General features: G+C 41.3%; 1 protein-coding gene across 3 annotated transcripts in view; it reads right to left on the reverse strand.

The window, feature by feature from the left end:
* Positions 1-14,248: 14,248 nt before the first annotated feature.
* ccdc125 (coiled-coil domain containing 125) overlaps positions 14,249-22,460 on the reverse strand; it is a 34,340-nt gene continuing 26,128 nt past the window's right edge. For 2 of the 3 annotated variants that reach the window (XM_055631208.1, XM_055631214.1), the window contains exons 9-12: positions 20,759-20,866; positions 19,612-19,786; positions 18,759-18,895; positions 14,249-16,805 (exon numbers count right to left, since the gene is read on the reverse strand). In XM_055631208.1, coding sequence (XP_055487183.1) covers positions 16,554-16,805; positions 18,759-18,895; positions 19,612-19,786; positions 20,759-20,866 — 672 coding nt within the window. In that variant the 3' untranslated portion in view covers positions 14,249-16,553. The remainder of the gene's footprint in view (positions 16,806-18,758; positions 18,896-19,611; positions 19,787-20,758; positions 20,867-22,460) is intronic. The other variant, XM_055631221.1, reaches the window with a different exon arrangement.

Below are 22,460 nucleotides of genomic sequence, written 5' to 3' on the forward strand. Positions count from 1 at the left end.
GGGCGCATGCGCGCCGCCCGCTGACCCGCAGCTGAGGGGGGAGGGGGGAGGGGACGGGGTGACCGGTAACCATGGACACGGAGCGCTTGGCAATGTGCAGGAAGGAACTGCAGATGCTGCTTCATGTTCACATACAAGATGGACACACAAATGCCGGAGTAACTCCGCGGGACAGGCAGCATCTTCTGGAGAGAGGGAATAGGCAACGTTTCGGGTAGGGACCCTTTTTCAGACAGATCGGGGTCTGGCGGTGGCAACGGCCTTGTCCTCGCCCCCTCACACCATGTGTAGGAAGCAATTGCAAGTCAAGTCGTCACATTTATTTTTTAAATTATCACATTAATAATCACATTATTATTTATATTTATATATATAGCACATATAAAAAACAACTCTCGTTGGCCAAAGTGCTTTACATTTGTTATAAGAATAGTATAAACAAACAAACTACATACACAAATTTGAAGAAGGGTTTCGGCCCGAAACGTTGCCTATTTCCTTCGCTCCATAGATGCTGCTGCACCCGCTGAGTTTCTCCAGCTTTTTTGTGTAAACTACATACACATATACATATAGCCCTCGCTCAGTGGACGTCAGGAAAGGCTTGGGAGTATAGATAAGATTTTAGTCTTGACTTAAAGGAGTCGATGGAGGGGGCAGTTCTGATGGGAAGGGGGATGTTGTTCCACAGTCTAGGAGCTGCAACCGCAAAGGCGCGGTCACCCCTAAGCTTATGCCTAGATCGCGGGATATTCAGCAGCCCCAAGTCGGCCGATCTGAGGGACCTGGAGGTGGAGTGGTGGGTGAGAAGACTTTTAATGTAGGAGGGGGCAAGCCCATTGAGGGCTTTGTAGACATAGAGGAGGGTCTTGAAATGTATACGGAACTGCACAGGGAGCCAGTGGAGAGAGGCTAGGATCGGGGTGATGTGGTCCCTTTTTCGGGTGCCCATCAGGAGTCTCGCTGCGGCGTTTTGGACCAGTTGCAGGCGGGACAGGGAAGATTGGCTGATGCCAGTGTAAAGAGAGTTGTAGTAATCTAGGCGGGAGGAGATAAATGTGTGGATGATCTTTTCGAGGTCATCAAAGTGGAGGAATTGTTTTATTTTAGCTATCGTCCGAAGCTGAAAGAAGCTAGCTTTTACCATGGCATTGAGTTGCTTGTCAAATTTCAGTGCTGAGTCAAATATCACGCCGAGGTTTTTGACGTGAGGTTTGAGTAGTGGGGTAATGCTTCCAAGGCTGCCTACTATCATTTTGATTGAGTCTGAGGGGCCGAGAAGGATGACCTCAGACTTACTCTCATTTAGTTGGAGGAAGTTCTGGGCCATCCAGCACTTTATATCCTCGAGGCAGCGGGTAAGGTTAAGCAGATTGCACATAGTAGCAATGTTACAAAATTTTGAGATTTTAAATATCAAGTCTGCAATTTATCCCATCAGATAAAGCATAAAAAGAAGTTTAATTTGACACCTAATTCACTTTCATATCTTCAGTATTAAAAAAGTTATGGCCATTTTCATACTCTGAAATTAGCATCTTGTTTACTAAAAAGCATTGCTTTTCCATTGACTTAACACAAAAGCTGGGATCAAGGACAGTCAAAAGCCCATAACTTTCATAAAAATTAAGAGAACTGAATGAAATTTTCAGTTATTATAGATTGAAGCATTCTGAAACAAATATGAAACAAACTTACTTGGATTACCTGAAATTAAAAAATATAATTAGTTAGTTACCCAATTATTGCTAATTACAAAATTCAATTACTAGATCTAAACATCTATCCATTTCTTAAGAAAAGGTTAACATTTAAAAAAACCCCTAAGTGTCCAAATAACATTCACACAAGAATTCACAATATAACATGATTTTAAAATCTCATTGTCATGAATTTATAGGCCAAATGGAAGGAATTTAGTGTTAAATTACTGTAAATTAATGGGCATTTAAATCATCTTGCAAGTGGGATTTTGTGGAACGCGCTGGTTTGGAACGTTGCGGTTGCAGTGAATTTAAACCCCATATCGCAGGAAATATACTGCTTGTTCCTATATTTACATAATGACATTTTTGCAACGTGAAATTTTGATGAAAGGCATCCTAATAGGCCTTTCTCACGGGGCGACTTGACGCAAGATGTAACCAGAGTGAAGTGATCGTGGTCTAGCACGATATCACACGATATAACGGGGGGGGTAGACAAAGAGTTCCCACGGTACTTGGCATTTCTGTTATTTGTGCGAGTGACTTGTCCGTCTCCCGAGCTTTCCCGTTAAATCTTGAATGACCATTGTAAACTGTCAAGTGTAATTAAATCATCACGTGGCACAAATGATGGGGGGGAGAGAGAGAAATGAGGGGAGACGTATATACACACACAAAGCAGAGTTTTACTGTGTATGTGGGAGACACAGATGGACTGAGCACAGTACCTCGGTCTTACTATGTGTGGGAGAGAGGGAGAAAGAGACGTACACTCACAGAGGCAGAGTCTCTCAGCCTGTATGAGAGGGAGGGAGGGAGAGAGAGAGAGGCACACATAAGGTGGATGTGAAATCTCACCTGCCTGTTTCAGTGACAGACACCCGCCGCCAGTAAATGAAGACACCCCCATCTGTCTCCCCCTCCTCTCCCTCGACTCCTCCACCTTTCCCTCCCAACTCCAGTCCCGTCCCGACCCCCTGGGAAACTGAATGGAGCAACAATCAACTGCTGCCTGCCCGCTGAGTTAAAGAGTTCCCACGGTAGTAAGACGATGTTAGTTGCGCCCAAGTTTAAATTTCCAACGTGTGTTTCAGAGTAAAGAGTCAGCGCAGAATCCTTGATAATCAAAAGCTGTCTGAATCAGCAAGTTAGACACAAAATGCTGGAGTAACTCAGCGGGCCAAGCAGCATCTCTGGAGAAAAGGAATAGATTCCATTTTTGGTCAGGACAATTGGACATCTTCGGGATGATTGTAGGGGGGAACTGGAAGCAAGAAAAGACCGGGACAAATCAGGGCCAACAACAGATGACCTCAGCAGTTGATGTCCATATGCGGATGCAATTCTTTATTTTTTAAATTCAATCCCACAGAAGACAATTTTTACTCACCTTCTGTCCCCTCTGTCCAGCTTCCGGGTTCACCGTTCGCAGGAGTTCCCACGGTACATGCAAGAGTCAGTACGGATATCGCACTGGCCACTACGTGCATATAATGTTGCAATGTTCAACCACAAGTGTACAAGTCACTCTTGGAGAAATTCAAGCTTGTTTGAATTTTCTCCCGAGTCACCAAGTTACACGAGTACCTGCCGTTAGCGCCACGGTGGTCCACGAATGCCGTACGGTTATCGCAAGAGGTTCCCACGATGTTCAACTCTGGTTAACTCTTGCGTCAAGTCGCCCCGTGAGAAAGGGGTTTAAGAAGCAAGTTTATATGAAAAAATAAACGGCGTACCTTGCCTTGTCCCCTACATGAGATCCGTCCCGTTGTCGGCGTTGATGGCATTTGAAGATGATTTTAATTTTACTCCAACAATTAAATTATCCAGCACTAATTTTGATAAACTTAATAAAATGGCAGTCAAAGCGATTTTTCTTTAGCAACTAAACAGCCTGACAGAGATCGATTTGAATAGGCTGCATAAAAATCGCATTATAAACCCGCCCCCCTCTCATAGGCGCCAAAGTCGCGCACACGGGCAATGGCAGAACTGCAGCGCCGCTGAAGGTACGTTTTGTAACATACCTACACATCGAGTCATATATTAATACAGTGTGGAAACAGGCCCTTCGGCCCAACTCGCCCACACCGGCCAACAATGTCCCAGCTACCCTGGTCCTACTTGCCTGCGCTTGGTCCACAACCCTCCAAACCTGTCCTATCCATGTACCTGGCCCAAGTGTTTCTTAAATGATGGGATAGTCCCAGCCTCAACTACCTCCTCTGGCAGCTTGTTCCATACACCCACCACCCTCTGTATGGAACAAGATGATGGTTCACACCCGAGATAGACACACAAATGCCGGAGCAACTCGGCGGGACAGGCAGCATCTTCTGGAGAGACGTTTCGGGTCAAGACCCTTCTTCAGACTGTGAGTCGGGGGGGAAAGGGAAACTAGAGATATCGACGGGGATGTAGAGATATATACAATACAGTAGAACTTTATTATCCCAGGAGGGAAATTGGTCTGTCATAAAACACAACAAGATACATGAGCAATATACATAGAACTAATGAATGAAACATGCAAGAAACATGCAAGAAAGTAACGGTGGTAAAGGAAGCAGGCCACTGTTTGCTATTTGCTAGGTGAGAACGGGAACTTGGAAAGAAAGGTCAGTGTGGCAATGGGAAGGGGAGATCAGGTTGGTTCAGGCAGACTGAGCAAAGGTGTTCAGTGAAATGATTGCCCAGTCTACGTTTGGTCTAGCCAATGTATAAGAGTCCACAGCTTGAACGGTCTGCGAAAGGCGGAAAAGAGTGGAGATGGGAAGATGTAACTGGTGGTAGGATCCCGTTGGAGGTGGCGAAAATGTCGGAGGATTATGTGTTGTATGTGATGGCCGATGGGGTGAAAGGTAAGGACTAGGGGGACTCTGTCCTTGTTGCGATTAGGGGGAGTGGGATCAAGGTCGGAGCTGCGGGGCAATGAGGAGGGCCTCATCTATGATGGAAGAGGGAAACCTCCATTCCCTAAAGAATGAGGACATCTCGGATGTCCTGATATTGAACACCTCATCTTGGGCGCAGGTACGGCATAGACGGAGGAATTGGGAGTAGGGGATAGAGTCTTTCGAGGGAGCAGGTTGGGAAGAAGTGTAGTCGAGATAGTTGTGGGAGTCAATGGATTTGTAATAGAACAAGTATTCCCCTCTTTCATCATAGATGAGGAGATAAGTTACTCCAGCATTTTTGTGTCTGTCTCTGTCTCCTAATCAAGAATCTATCTATCTCTGCCTTAAACATTTCGAGGCTATGAGCCTCTTGTCCTATACTCTCCCACCAGTGGAAACATCCTCTCCACATACACTCTATCCAGGTTCAATCAGAGATACAGATGATAAGGCTCATCTAAATAGTCCAACCAGGGGACTACGTACTTATCAGAAATTGGGACCGCAAGAAACTCGGCCCCCGTTGGAACGGACCGTACCAGGTGCTGCTGACTACACCAACAGCAGTGAAGGTTGAAAACCATCCACGTTGGATACATCTCTACGACTGCAAAAAGATTAGATACAAGGATGGCACGAGTGATGCTCGCACTACTGATGGTCCTAACCATGGCCAGGGTAACATGGACTAATACCTATCTGGCGATGAGCCATGAGTTTGCCGTACGGGCACATGGGACTGAATGTTGGGTATGCACCGGTGTTCCGACTAGCAGTAAGGAAGGAATTCCCTTGGTCCTCATTCCACTAAACTTTACCGAGAGACTAGCAATGAGGTGCTTCTGTAACTCCACTAAAAAAACGTCCTGTCTAAAAATCATACGGATAACAAATACCAAAAATGAAACAATAAACATCATCTATGGCGGCCCGAAATACAATAACTTTGAAGGGTGCTACACCCTTCCCTTTAAACGAGATTGGAAATTGAACGTGACAAATGCAGCAGATATACCCTGACTAAAGATGGTAAGAGATCCGTACAGGCCAGTTAATACTACCTGTTTTTGGCACCACCAAGGCACAGGTGTATTCTTGGGAAACAGTACGTGTATGTCAACTCAGGCAGCCACCATTATCGGCCCACCTTGACCAGTTAATGGCACATATTTTGTATGTGGATCCTGGGCCTACCCATGGTTACCAGGAATGCCGTCGGCATACGGGGCAACTTGGGAACGACTAAAAAGACTCCATCACTGGACAGGGTGTTGTTATATTGCATATGTGGTCTCACGTATGAGAAGCACGAGCCAGCTGCACCAGCACACGGGGATTTCCAAGCGAAGCCTAACGAAGGCTGAGCAATTTTTTAATGATCCTCTTCCCGTCCTATGTTGGTATAATAGTGCCACGGGAACTAATTAATATGGCCTCGGCTTTAGAGACACTTGCTAATGCCACTGCCGTCTCGAGTGTAACCCAGGAGGAGGTAGAAGGGGTAACAGCTGAGATGGTAGCTATGAGGACTGTAGTATTACAAAATAGTATGACCTTAGATTTTATCCTAGCAGAAAAAGGAAGGACGTGTGCAATAATAGGTCGAGAATGGTGTACTTTTAGTCCCGATGCTTCCTCCAACATTACCAACTTGGCTGCCCATATCAGAATGGAAGTGGTTAAAATAAGGAAGGTAGGAGCTGAATTCCATGATTATAGCTCCGGGGGAGGTTGGTGGCCATTTAATATGTTTGGAGGGACTTGGAAAACTATTGTCCACTATGGATTGATTGTATTACTAGTTGTACTATTAATTTGTCTGAGATGTTTATGGTCTTTTGTCGGTCACTTCCATCGGCCAATAATAAGTAAAGTTTTGAACTGGTCTACCAAACGTTTGTAAGTTGTCTGTTTATTAAGAAGCAAACCTGTTTGATTGCTATAAAAGTAACTTTTTCACAGACAAAAGGAACTACAGGTTTCAAGATCCTGCTGCAATTTCTGACAGCCATCTTTGCTGTCTGCAGATGATTTAACATAAAACATAAAGTTCTGGATACCCTCGCAAGTTAGGCAACTTTTCTTCAAATTCAAATTCAATCCATGTTATTGAGTGATATAGTGTGGAAACAGGCCCTTCAACCAAATTTACCCACACCGGCCAACATGTCCCATCTACACTACTACCACTTGCCTGCTTTTGGACCATATCCCTCCAATCTTGTCCATCCATGTACCTGTCTGTTTCTGAAACTTTGCAATAGTATCTGCCTCAACTACCTCATCTGGCAGCTCGGTCTATACACCCACCACCCTTTGTATGAAAAAGTTACTCCTCAGATTCCTATTAAATCTTTCCCCCTTCACCTTAAACCTATGGTCCTCGATTCCCCTACTCTGTACAAGAGGCTCTGTGCGTCTAATCTATCTATTTCTCACATGATTTTTTACACCTTTATAAGATCACCCTTCATCCTCCTGCGCCCCAAGGAACAGAGCTCTAGCCTGCTCAACCTCTCTCTATAGCTCAGACACTCGGGTCCTGGCAACATCCTCTAAAATCTTCTCTATACCCTTTCCAACTTGACAACATCGTTCCTGTAACATTGTGCCCAGAACTGAACGCAATATTCTGAATGGGGCCACACCAATGCCTTATCAGTTTAATCAGAGGGATGCAGATATAAGGAGCTACAGATGCTGGTTTACAAAAAGGACACAAAGTGCTGGAGTAACCTAGTGGGTTAACTCTCTGGAGAATATTGGAGACCTTCGGACCATCTTTGATTGGACTTTATCTTGGACTAAACGTTAATCACATTATTCCTTTTATATTTCTGTGCACTATAGATGGCTCAATGCAATCCTGTATTGTCTTTCCACTGACTAGTTAGCACGCAACAAAAGCTTTTCACTGTACCTCGGTACATGTGACAATAAATTAATCATCATTATCATTGAAAATATCTCCAGGCACGGTGCCTTACCATGCTATGCATGGCCGTGATCGCAACTTCTACTGAAGTGTTATATGGCCATTGGCTCGCTAGGAGCTCATCCGCCCTTTGACAGGTCTTGTTTTTGGTCCTGCTGGGGGTCCACAGCCCCCTCCTCACCTGCAAACCAGGTGGGGGAGATGGTTTAGTCGCCGACTATCCGACCATGGAGCAGGTAGCACGGGATTACATGGTATCCGTGGAGGGTGGAACTCGCCACGGACGGGTACGACGTAAACTAAGCTCAAACTCAAACATTGATATGTGACATTTCTGCCGGGATCCTTCTTCAATTCCCTCAAGTGTCAGGGAGGGAACTGTGCGCAGAAACTATTGCCAGTGGAGTACCGAAGAAGCATTGCACTGTCCCCTTCAGGATGAAATGTTATCAAATTACAACCCAGTCCTCTTTCTCGGGAACCAACTACAAAGTCCCCGAGAACACCTGGAACTGCGGATACTGATATCATGAGCAAAGCACAAAGTGCTGGTGTAACTCGGTGGGCCGGGCAACATTTGTGGAGGGAATGGATGGACGATCTTCAACATGCTTAAAAATAAGTTTGCCAGTCGCTATCCTGTTGTTTTTTTATGAATTCAAGTCCAGATGATACCTTAAACGAGACGATGGATTTGAAAAGGATGTGAACTTATATTTGCCAAATTGTATTCACAAGGGTTCCATCTGACATTCAGCATTTATGGCATTCGAGCAACACTTAATCAATTGGACATAATATAACATGTTCACGTGCATTATCGATGCCCCACTTCTCATCCATTGGTATGTCGCACCGTATACCTGTATATGTGGACAGAAAAATCTATTGAAGCGGAGAAACAAAAGCGCTGGAGTAGCCCAGCAGATCAGATAACATCTCGGAGAAAGGTTCCAATCTGAAACGTCGCCTATCCTGTCATGCAGATACACTGCTGAACCCGCGAGGTTATTCCAGAACTATATTGGGTTTTTTTAAACCATCATCTGCAGACAGCAAAGATGGTTGTCACAAATTGCAGCAAAATCTTGTTCTTGAATCTGAGGGCCAACTTTCTTTACACAAACGGTGGTAGGTGTATGGAACAAGCTGCCAGAAGAGGTAGTTTAGGCAGGTACCATCATTATGTTTAAGAATCATTTGGACAGGTACATGGATAGGATAGGTTTAGAGGGATATGGGCCAAATGCAGACACATGGGATTAGTGTAGCTGGGGTATGATGGCCCCCAGATTGTCTTAGAAAACTTGGGCCTGTTTTCACACTGTATGACTTGACTCCAGAAGGTTTGGAGGTTCTATGATAGATTGCATTTAAACAGAAGTTGAACGAGTTGTAAAGGACACAAAGCGCTGGAGTAACTCAGCAGGTCAGGCAGCATCTCTGGAGAACATGGATGGTGGCGTTTCGGACCGAGACCTTTCTTCGAGGGTCTCAACCTGAAATGTTTCCTATACGTGTTCTCCAGAGATGCTGTCTGACCTGCTGAGTTACTCCAGCACTTTGCGTCGTTTTGTGCATTAACCTGCATCTGCAGTTCTTTGTTTCTACATTGATGGAGTTATGTATTTTCAGGGAATCAAGGGATATAGGAATAAGACAGGAACTTGATGTTTGAGATAGAAGAATAGCCACCATTTTGTTGAATAGCAGAGCAGACCTGAAGAACCTATTTCCTACACATTTTGCAAAATATACTGGACCACCCCTTAGTCTCCAATACATCCTGCATTTCTTGTTCAATCACAGGAAATGCAACCTCTGCTTTTATCTCCTTCCTGACATCCAAGTTAAAAAGGGAAACCAAAATTATTTCTTAGTATACTGCAGGATGAAGTCTTCTACAATGGAGTGACTGAATGTAGATCGGTGACTGATTTGAAAAACACCTCCATTCTGTGGATAAACAAGATAGATTTTCCAGGCATCTTATTCTGCCTCATACTCCTATCTCTCTATCCTTAATTTCCTATACTCAAGCTTAATGAAAAACACCCAACATAAAATTACTCTAAATGTCTACCCGATCTATTCATCTCATACATTTTTATCAGGTCTCTCTGTAATCTCTGGCATTCTAGAGAAAACTATCCAGATTGTCCAAACTTTCCCTTTAATATAACACATTCTAATCCAGGCAATGTTGGTGGAAACTTTTCTGCAACCTTTCTAAACCTTCAATATCTTTCTCATGGTATGAATTAGAAGCAGGAATTAGAATGAATTAGAAGTCTTTTAGCTCATTATGCCAGTTCCACAATCTAGCCCGATATTTCTATGTTACTGTATGACTGAAAACATCACCCCATAAATTTAGCAATGGATCAAACAGGTTTGGATGGATATGGGCCAAATGCAGGCAGGTGGGACTAGTGCAGATGGGACATGTTGGCAAGTTGGGGCAAAGGGCCTGTTTCCACACTGTAATGACTAATTGCTGCAAATGTGCCCGTTTTTGTTTAGCAACATAGCGGCACGGTGGCGCAGCGGTAGAGTTGCTGCCTGACAGTGCCAGAATCCCAGGTTCGATCCTGACTACGGGTGCTGTCAGTATGGAGTTTGTACGTTCTCCCCATGACCTGCGTGGGTTTTCTTCGGGTGCTCTGGTTTCCTCCCACACTCCAAAGATGTATAGGTTTGTCGGCTAATTGGCTTTGGTAAAATTGCCCTTCGCGTGTGTCGGATAGTGTTGGTGTGCACGGATCACTGGTCAGCGCGGACTTGGTGGGCCTAAGGGCCTGTTTCCGCACTGTATCACTAAACTAACAAGCTTCAAAGTGCATATGCAATAACATGAACGCTTGCTCAATTTTCCAATGCTTTACCAATGTTTGCAGAACTATATGAACCAGGTCAATATCTTCAGCAGAAGTATAAAGGATCATTTCTTTGGGGAATGAGGCACAATATTGCCTGTGGCCATGAAGTTGTTAGTCCAGTTTAAGGAATGTGAAGGTTTACATTTCTTGTCAGCTGCAAATATGAGGAAGTTGACAATTCACTAAGTCATCAAATTATTGCTGGTCTCCATTAAAACATTCTGTAAGCAATTTTGAAATGCACGTAACTTGTATCATTCTTGAGTATTATTATTAGCCATGAAAGGCTCTTGAAATGAAATGCATGAAAGGAAAATAATATAGATGCTATAAATCTGAAAATGGTGGTAACACAACAGGTTAGACACAGTATCTATGAATAAAGTATGTCTTTTTCCCCAAAACAATGACTTTGCATGAAAACCAGGAAATGTTAATTGCAGGTCTGCAGGAAGGAATTGCAGATGCTGGTTTAAACCAGATAGGCACAAAAAGCTGTAGTAACTCAGCAGATCAGACAGCCTGGAGAAGAGGAATAGGTGAGAGTCAGGGAGAAGGGAAACGAGAGATGTAGACGGTGATGTTGGGAGATATACAACAAATGAATGAAAGATGTACAATAATGATGATAAAGGAAACAGGCCATGGTTAGCTGTGACCTAGGTGAAAAAGAGTAAAGACAATGAGGCTGAACAAGACGACTTAAGCTGATACGACTTGGGTAGGGAGGGATGGAGAGAGGGGAGAATTGCAAATCTCTTTCTTGGAGGTCATATGCAAAACTAATAAAGAATGTGGAGGTCCTCTCAACTTATGAATGTGCAAGCTTAATGGTCCTGCAGTATTGCAATAACTCATATTTGTTGGTATAATGATGTGTAGTCATGGAACAAACATTCACAGTGCAGCCTGAGTTATGGTCACCACACTATAGGAAGAATACGATGAAGCTAGAGAGTGTGTAAAGATTCCCAAAGATATTGCCTGGACTGAAATGTAGGACTTGAGTTACAGGTTGTTACAAGGAGGTGGACGAGGGGATTGAAGTCTTTGTGGCAAAGTATGCGGATGATATGAAAATAGGTGGAGGGGCAGGTAGTGTAGAGAAAGCAGGGACTCCGCAGAAAGACTTATTGGGAGAGTGGGCAGAGAAATGGCAGATGGAATGTAGTGTATCAAAGTATGAAGTCATACATTTTGGTAGTAGGAATAAAGGCGAAGACTATTTTCTAAATGGGGCGAGAATCCAGAAAATCATCCCCTCCCACCCCACTAGCCGTCACAAATAGTCCTCCATCATTTTCGCCACCTCCAACGTGACCCCACCACTCGCCACATCTCCTTTCCGCAAAGACCGCTCCCTCCGTAACTCTCTGGTCAATTCTTCCCTTCCCACCCATACCACCCCCTCACCCGGCACTTTCCCTTGCAGCCGCAAGAAATGCTACACTTGTCGCTTTACTTCCCCCCATACTTCAAAGAAAGCAGTTCCAGGTGCGACAGATCACATAACCTTTGGAATAGATTCAAAAAAAGGCATACAGGGTAAAATGTCTTTTCTACCAGGCTAAGAATGGAGGGCCAGCTATGTAACAGGTTTTGCACATGGGTATATGGATAATACCAAATTGAGGACACTTTATTGACATTGGGATGCATGGATAGGAAATGTTGAGGGGGTGGGACCAAATTCAGGCAAATGTCATTTTTCTTCAGAATTCACATGCGGATCAGAATCTCAGTACAAAACTGAGATAAAAGGTTGCTGTTTGAATCAGTCATGCCAGGAAATTCTCATCAGCCATTGAAATCTTCTTGAGGTTGGAAGGCCCCACTGACCAGTTATGAACATTGCACATGCTAATAAATTACCCTGTGCTCATGGTGACCCCACCTATGATGGTTGGCCCCAACCCTGTGTTTGCACCTATGATGGTTTGTAGGGTTCTGGTTAATGAGGTAGACACTCCAGACATTCCATTCCTTCTCTCCATTGATACTGCCTGTCCTGCTGAGTTACTCCTGCATTTTGTGTCTACCTTAGACACTCCAATGTGATCAAAGGAGCAATGTCTTGCCACTCTGGTTATTTAACCATATAACAATTACAGCACGGAAACAGGCCATCTCGGCCCTTCTAGCCCGTGCCGAACACTTATTTGAGAATTAAGGGACAGAAGTTTAGGGGTGACATGAGGGGGAACTTCTTTACTCAGAGTGCTAGCTGTGTGGAATATAACAATCTACCTGCACTCAGACCATAACCCTCCATTTCTTTCCCGTCCATATACTTATCCAATTTATTTTTAAATGATAAAATCGAACTTGCCTCCACCACTTCCACTGGAAGTTCATTCCACACAGCTACCACTCGCTGAGTAAAGAAGTTACCCCTAAACTTCTGTCCCTTTATTCTCAAATCATGCCTTCTTGTTTGAATCTTCCCTACTCTCAATGGAAAAAAGCTTATCCACGTCAACTCTGTCTAACCCTCTCATCATTTTAAAGACCTCTATCAAGTCCCCCCCTTAACCTACTGCGCTCCAACGAATAAAGACCTAACTTGTTCAACCTTTCTCTGTAACTTGGGTGCTGAAACTAAGGCAACATTCTAGTAAATCTTCTCTGTACTCTCTCTATTTTGTTGACATCTTTCCTATAATTTGGTGACCAAAATTGTACACCATACTCCAGAATTTGCCTCACCAATGCCTTGTACAATTTTAACATTGCATCCCAACTTCTATACTCAATGCTCTGAATTATAAAGGCCAGCACAGCAAAATATTTATTTACCAGCCTATCTACATGAGATTCCACCTTCAGGGAACTATGCACTTATTCCTAGATCCCTCTGTTCAACTGCATTCCTCAATTCGCTACCATTTACCATGTACGTCCTATTTTGATTTGTCCTGCCATGTAGCACCTCACACTTATCAGCATTAAACTCCATCTGCCATCTTTCAGCCCACTCTTCCAAATGGCCTAAATCTCTCTGTAGACTTTGAAAATCTACTTCATTATCCACAACACCACTTCTTAATATCATCTGCATACTTACTAATCCAATTTACCACACCATCATCCAGATCATTGATGTATATGACAAACAACAGTGGACCCAACACAGATCCCCGAGGCACCCCACTAGTCACCGGCCTCCAACCTGACAAACAGCCATCCACCATTACACTCTGGCATCTCCCATTCAGCCACTGTTGAATCCATCTTGCTTTTCCACCATTCACTTAACTGAATGCCCATTCACTTGTTGAATGCATAATGGATCCCGTGGAGTGCCACCGTCATTGAACACATCTAACCTGGAATGGAAGGAATTCCATCAGGGCAAGAAAAGCTAACGTAGCCAAACTTATATTCATAAAATGGTTAATGGGTTGAAAGCAAATGATAAAATAACAGCAACTGAATTTAGAAGTGGGAATAGACAACTGAGTAACTTCATACCAGCTCTTAGAAAAGCAAACTCCTCCAATGACTGTTACTGAACTTACCCATGAAAGAAATTGAACTTTACAATTCATGTCTGTTTCCAAACCAAAAGGACGTTATTACAGTATGTTTATTTATTGATATATTATATATGAACTTTTTTTTTCTCCCGTTATGTACACAATATTCTGTTGTGCTGCAGCAAGTAAGAATGTTGTTGTCCTATCTGGGACATATGACAATAAAACATTCTTGACTTTTGACTCTTGAAACACATCCGATCCTCAAAAGATAAACTTTGAAGAAAGTAATTAAAGTAGGTTCAAACTAGATTTTGCTTTACTAATGTAGAAGACAAAAGAGTCAGGTGACAAATTTTCACCATTTGGTTCCTTATCAACCATATTTTTATTATATTATTTAATTGTAATAATCAAGGATCTTGGCAAAGTTAAGATGTCTCTTCCCTGTTATCAACAGTCTCATTATCAAAAATGTACTTTTGTCTATACATCATGCAAAATAATGGCCAGCAACTTTTACAACCAGTGAGATTAAAAAACAAGGAGTCAGATTCAGGGTCATTGCGTTATACAACACGGAAACAGGTGCTTCTATCCGACTTGACCATGTCGACCAACTTGCCTTCCTGACATAGATCCGTGTTTGGGTCGTATCCCTCAAAACTCTTCGTATCCTATAACTTGCCCAAATTTTTAAAAAACATTTGATTATATTTGCCTGTGCTTCCTCCTCTCTGCTACCTAGCAATTCTGTGTGAAAAAAATGCCCTTAAAACATTTCCCCTTCCTAGTTTGGCCCTCAAGCATTAGACTTCTTTATCCTGACCATTCACCTTATCTATGCCCCTCATCCTGGGTGACCTTGGAGATTATTTAGGTACAGGATACCGGGTTGGATGATCAGTCATGATCATTTTGAATGGCGGTGCAGGCTCGAAAGGCCGAATGGCCTACTCCTGCACCCATTTTCTATGTTTCTTTAGTTTAATGTCACGTATACCAAGGTATAGTGAAACGCTTTTGTTGTGTGCTATCCCGTCAACGGAAAGACAATACATTACAATCGAGCCATTTACAGTGCATAGATACATACGGGAATAATAATTAGTGCAAGGTAAAGTCAGCAAAGTCCGATCAAGGATAGTCTGAGGGTCACCAATGAGGGAGGTTTATAAACCTCCGCAATAGCACCCAGGAAAACAATCCCAGCCTATCCAGTCTCTCCTGATAATTGAAGCTCTCCACTCGCAACAATATTATTGTCTTTTTTTCAAGCACCCTCTAGCTGAATCACATCCTCCCAATGGTATGGTGACTTGAACTGCGCACACGCACACACACACACTTCCAGCCTGGTCTCAGCCATGTTCTATAACAGTGTCCATATTGTTGTACTCAATAGGCTGTCAGACAAGGGAAAGTGTGTCATACGTCTTCTTTACCACCCTGAATACCCATGTCGCCATTTTCATGGAACTACATATTTGTACATCTTTCTATTCTGCACTTTGCAGTACTTTATCATTAACAGTGCATGCCCTGCCCTAGTTTCCTCCACTTATCTTTCCTCCCTCACCTATATTTGAACCATCATATCTAAATAATTACTGGATAAGGGACCAAGTCTCTTGAATGAGCTTATAAGTCTATAATTTTTCAATATGCTGGGATCTTTCCAGAATCCAGGGAATTATGGAAGGTCATCTCCAATGCAACCACTATCACTGGGCACATGAGACCCTAAATTCCAAGGGAGTTGTCAGCTTTAATCCCATTAGTTTATACAATATTTTTTCACTACTGATGATGATGATTACTTTAAGCTTCTCCCTCTCTTCTGCCACATGATCACTCACTGGATAACTGAAGATTCATTGGTAAGAATCCATTTTGGAAAGCAAAAACATTATTAACATAAACAAAAATACTACTTAAATCATTTGAAAGAGCAGAATAACTGGTCAATTATTCTAACTGTTTGTGTGCCCCTGATATGTGCAAATTGACTTCTGTTTGCTTAAATAAAACCACATACGTTCAAATGAAATGCAAAAAATTAAGTTTGCTTTTTTACATGAGAGCTAATTTACAAGCCAACTTGAAATACTTAAACAGATCTTTAACAATATTGCATTTCTCTACAAAATCACTTTGAGGTACATTCAAGACTGCAGAACCCAAACTTCACAGGTATTTTTATGTAACTGAGATTTTGAAGAGCAGGGCAATCCATCCACATGGATGTAATCCAATTCCTTCCTTTGATTCCCAATGAACAAAGCATAAAACAAAGCTCCATTCATTTTCTTTTGGCCAGAGCATTGGTTTCATCATGATTTTCCCAGATTTGCATCCATTGTTTGCATCATATGGTAAATAACATTTAATTGCCATAACGTAAAGTGAAAAACACATTCCATCCAAAGTCATTAAATGCTGAACTTATTTTCAAAAAATGGACTAATGAGATTCCAGAGAAATGGAAAACAGTTTAGTCATATATTTTAAAAGATGGTGTACCATTGCTTCTGAAGAGTTCACTTAAAAATGGTGAAATTCATTTAATATCTGTAATTTCCTGGCCACTTTGTTATGAGGAGGGCTTCATCCAATTGTATTAAATATTGCCACAAAATGTTTAAATATTCTTTGCGTTTTTAACTTTCTGCAAAGTAACTTGGAGGAAAAGAATATGTCCTGAACATAGTTCTGTGCTCCTTTAAGCGTCGATCAACTGATGGGCTTGTGGTATTTTTGAGCTCTTCAGATCTTTTTTGACAGTGAAGAAATCTTGAACCATCAGTAGTTGGGATGTCCTGAGAGTCATTTCGATTTTGTCCTTCAATATTTCGTGCCAGCATATAGCTAACTTTCCTCTGATGTGCCAGAGCCTCTTCTTTATCATTTAACTGTCAACATTAATAAGAAATAGAAATTTAATAATTACAGAATTATTAGAAAAAAAATTCAGTTAATTAATACTTCAAGTCTGTTCATTTCACCTGGTTGATATAAATGAGGGAGGAAAAAAATAATATTATTTTGGGGCCAGAATGACCCAAAAAGGTCTACAATTCATTCTTAAACAATCTATTTTTCCCAACCCCTGCTGCCAAACAGGTACACCAGTTTGCCTCCTAAGGACATGTTGATTCATAGGATTATAAAAAAGACAAAGTGCTGGAATGGGCAACTCAGCAGAAGAGCCGGGGAACATGGATGGGTGATATTTTGGGTCAGGACCCTTCTTTCAACCTTGATTCGTCAACTTAAGTTACCCTCAATGTTGTTGGGTGGTAGGAAAAAAAAATAAATCAGAGAAGTGGGGGTTGGGCAAAAGGAACTAAGTTATGAACATGGAACAGTCAGCACAGGAGCAGACCCTTTGCACACCGTGTCTACCCATGGTTTCAGTGCCAATCCATAATGATCATATCTACTTTCCCAGTCTATATTCCTCCATTCCCTGCTTGCCTAAATGCCTTCTAAAATATTCCTATCAAATCTGCTTCCACCAATTCTCCCGGCAGCATATTCCAGACACCCATCACCCTTTGTAAAAAAAATTCCCCTCGTCAACTTTAACATTTACAACCTGGGGAAGAAGACTGTCTACCCTATCTCTGCTTCTCTCAACCGTAAAATTTCATCAACTTGCCCCTAAGCTCCAACTATCCAAATTTGTCCAATTTCTAATAGCCTTTAATAGCCTTTAACCAGACATCCTGGTGAACCTCTTCTGCACCTTCTTCTAAGCCACATTCTTCCTATAATGTGGTGACTAGAACTGCACCCAATACTTCCAAATGAGGCCCAAACAAAGTTTTATAAAACAGCAACACTACTTTCCAACTTTTATACTCAGTCATATGCTTTCTTTTCCATCCTATCTGGTTCTGTTGCTACTTTCAGGGAGTTGTGGACTTCAACCCCAAGATCCCTCTGCATACAATGTTCCAAAGGGTGCTGTATACTTTGCCCTTACATTTGACCTCTCAAAGAGCAATATCTCACTTGTCCAGATTAAATTCCATCTACCATTTTTCTACCCATATCTCCAACTATCCAATATCCTGCTGTATCCTATGACAATTTTCCAAATTATCCACAACCACTATTTTTATTAGTTGTGCGAACTTTCTAATCATTAACATTTTCCATGTCATTTATATAAAATCTAAAAAGACGGGCGTCTCATTACTGGTGTAGGGAGGAACTGTAGACCTCCCTGCAGGTCACCACTGGTCACCGTTGTCCTAAAAAAAATGTGAGTAAGTGTATGGCCAAAATTGACCCAGTTTCACAAAGCATGAATGCTGTTTAATCCCTAACAAGTCCATGATCTTGTTTTGAAGCCCAGATGAATCTCCCCATCACAAATAACCTGACCTCACTTCAATAATTTCCCGACCATCTATGTTTTTCCTGAAAGTCTATTTCTCCTCCAATAATTTCCCGACCATTATTTCCTAGTCTATTTCTACTCCCCTTCTTAAACAAGAGGCACACCATTACACTACATTTATAATATTTGTTTTGTAGTTAGCTTGCCACATTTGCAGCACATTTTAATAATATATTTCAAAGTCAAAGTATCCTTTATTGTCATTCAGACCTTTTGGTCTGAACGAAATTTCATTGCCTTGTCAGTCATACATATAATAATAACAAAACACACAATAAACACAAATTTAACATCCACCACAGTGAGTTCACCAGGCACCTCCTCACTGTGATGGAAGGCAAAAGTCTTAAAGTATCACTTCTTGTATATACATTGAATGAATAGAAAACATCATAAATTCATAAGCAACAATTGATGCAAGATTCTATAGAACGGTAACGGTAAAAGCATTACTGACCAAGTCAATAAGCATCCTCAGCACTTCCTGTGGGTCATCCAAGACTTCCAATTTCTTATAGTCTGCTGCGGAATTAAACAGCCCCTTCAACTTTTGCCCAAATGTTGTATGATTCGCTTCTGTTTTGCAAGTAGGATCTGGAATGGTGTGGAAAACACAGCAAGATCAGTAATTAAAGCAAGATCAGAGCAACATAGGCGAAACAACATAGGGGTAACATTAAGTGGTATACTCAAAAATAGTTTTGAATTGTTCTTTTACAGAAGTTATCACAGATAATTGCATGTATGGCCTTAGACGTTTAAAATACAGAACAAGTTTTACAATTTAATGGAGTACTTTTAATGGAGCATATTTACTCGTGCCCTATGTCTGGGAGGCAGCAGCCAAGCTACCTCTTCCAGTTCAATTCCAAGCACATTGGAAAAGCATAGCAGCCATGCAGAGCTACTCTCAACAGAGGCGGTCAGCCGCAATGACAAGTGGCTTTTACAGCCATTGAGAAGTGGACACAATAAAATGTATGGGCAAAATCAACTGTGGCAAGAAAGACAAATAAAGCTGTTTGCTTGATTAAATTAAGCTAGTTTAAATAATTTAAACTGATTTTAAGAGTATGCACTATTTACTTTTTTTTTTAATATAAAATACATTCAGAAACATTCAATTCCAGTGACAGTTTTGATATTCAGTAAGTCTGCAATTCCAACCTGGAGCAGATGCAATGGGCAGGTTGGCGGACTTCAGTGTCCTGGGGAATGAGCTCCACTGAACTTCAATCTTAGAAAACCAAGGGAGTATTCATGCAATAGATCTGCCCCAATATCTTCATTACAAGCCATCCCCATTATACCTTCTTTGGATTGCGTCGACACAAGCCATTTCTTGAGATATTTTCTGTGCAGTTTTCCCACTTCAGTAATTCGAAGAGTTTGATCATTTGTCCTTTTCAGTTGATGTTCAAAAGCAGTTCTAAATGCATCAGCCACAAGATATGCCTCTTCCTCACGCTTTCTCTGGAAATCAAACTAATGGTGTGACATGAAAACTTAGTTGCCATGTTTTGTTTTTTGATAATCTTGCAACAGGCACCGAGCCACATCATCCCTTTTGTCCCTCACCAACTCATGAATTTAGCATAGATGGAAATATTTTCAAGGCATGTCGAGGAATCTTTTCATTCCTCGACATGAACAAATGGCACTCAAGATAAACTTAAAACTAATCTCATACTTTGAATTTCTTCTTTATATTAAAACTGTCAAGAGTCTGACTTTTAAGTCAAAGAATGCAATAATTCTCCCACACTCAAAGATTTTAGCAAAAATCCATCCATCATTTGTGCTTTTTCCTGAAAATTAAAGCTAGCTTATTCCTTTATTATGCACAAGAGGCCCAACATAAACAGTGTATGTATTCCATTGCCCTAAATTACTTCAGGTAATTTATTTAAGGGCCAGCTTAATTTTGGCAAAGATTTACTGAACCCGATTACACCTATCTTTGCTTCAGAGGTGTAGGAAGGAACTGCAGATGCTGATTTAAACCAAAGATAGACAGAAAAGGCTGGAGTAACTCAGCAGATCAGACAGCATCTCTGGAGAAAAGGAATACTGTGACGTCTCGGGTCAAGACCCTTCTTCAGTCTGCATGGGATTGCCAGTTTCCTCCCACACTCCAAAGGCATCAGGTTTGTACGTTAACTGGATTGGTATAATAATAAATTGTCTATAGTGTGTAGTATGGCGTTAGTGTGCAGTGATCGCTGGTCGCCACAGACTCGGTGGGCCTATTTCTGTGCTGCATCTCTAAACTAAAAATGTCTTTTCATTAACGTTAATAAGATCAAGTTATGAGGATTACAGATCTAAAATAGCAACTGCGCTACAAACCTCAAGCATCACAATAGTAGATAAATACTTTTCCTGGTTAAAAAGCAAAAGAACTTAACAAGTTTGAAATTATTTTTATCCCGACAAAATAAATGACATTCACCAAACCTTTTGCTTAAACTGCAACAATTCCTTGCGTGTAGCGGCTGCCATTCTGGCACAACCACAAGGCTCCGCTCCAATAGTATTACAGTGACAGGCTCCAAGCACTCCCAGCTGAAAAAACAAGAAGAATCAGAATTCATGGGAGTAATATGGTCAGCATAATCATAACTGCCAAATAATTATCTATTTTCCCACAATTGATTTTAAGATGGCGATATTCCCGCAGCTGTTCGTTCATAGGCTTTCATCACATAACGCTGAATGTCAAATGTGCAAGGTTAGCAGTTTGTATACAAACACACTTCCACCACTGTAAGAGACTGAAAGAGTTCTAAGATCCTGAATGATTTGTGTTCTACTGCATGCTTTGCAACATGCAAGCAGTTAAGAAATCTTATGAAAACAGACGTTAGCATCAGAAGGAAGAAATCCTGTACTGGATATAGAAAAGAAAAGGTCCAGGGGGAGGAAAGGAAAAATAAGATAGTTCAGGGCAGTTTCAGGGAATAATCAGAGTTCATCAGGAATGGGCAAATCATAAACACAAGAAGTGCCCTAACACAGAATCAAAAGAAAAATATGAGAATGTAAAATTAAAGATTCTATATCCAAATGTGCACTGCATTTGTAAAAAGAATGATAAGTCGATTGTACAAAAATAATACAGAAGTATAATCAGACTGATGGCTGTAAGGGTAGGACCTGAATATTCAAAGGTATTTGATATTTGGAAAGAATTGATTGCAGGAATAGGTGGAGTAGCCATGTAATTTATGATGAAATGATATTGGCTCAGAAGATTAAGATATATAATCAGTTTGGTACAAAAGTACTTAGTAAAGGTACAAAATTACCGGTAGGAATAGTATTCCGAGCCAACATTATTTCAAAGACGTTTCCTTAACTATGGCCTGATAACGGCGAAAAAACGAATACTTTTTGGATAAAGAATTAAAATTTAATAAAATTTTGGAAACACACATCCGTCCCAACTGTAAAGATGTGGATTAAAAACATGTCCGAGAAACTACATTTGGAAAATATTAGGCTTGTCTTGGCAGAAAAACGCTCTTTTTTTACACAGAGAGTGGTGAATCTGGGGAATTAACTGCCACAGAAGGTAGTTGAGGCCAGTTCATTGGCGAGGGGCAGGTATATCTCCACTTTTTTCTTTTTCTTTTCTTTTCTTATATCTTTATTCACTCTTTGGCCGCACTACTTTGGTAGTCTAGGGGTCTTATCTTTTCACTTTTCCCCCTCTCTTGTTCTTTATCTTTTCTTTTCTCTCATTTTCAGGTTAAAATTAAAGCTGTACAATAATTGTATAATTTTACATGCCGAATGTTTTATTCTTGTACAATTGCTTCTAATAAAAATAATATTTAAAAAAAAAAAGGAATAGTGTGGTAGCTTGTTCGAAAGACAATAATTATGGCCAATTTTAATATTATACGTTGGACAAACCAAATTAGCAAGAAGAATCTTCATTGAATATATTGGAGATGTTTTCTTTAAACCAACAAGAAGAGGAACCAAGCAGGAGGCAGACTATTTTAGATCTTGATTTCTACAATGAATTAATGAAAATACTGATAAGGGTTATGGATTTGAAGCATTGACTATGTATCTTGTGACGGATTTGGCTGTTCCGTTGGGAGTTGCGGAATTTTATGCTTTTATTTCAGATTTAGGGCAGCACAGTGGC

Source organism: Leucoraja erinacea, chromosome 3, assembly GCF_028641065.1.
Source record: "Leucoraja erinacea ecotype New England chromosome 3, Leri_hhj_1, whole genome shotgun sequence".
NCBI lineage: Eukaryota > Metazoa > Chordata > Chondrichthyes > Rajiformes > Rajidae > Leucoraja > Leucoraja erinaceus.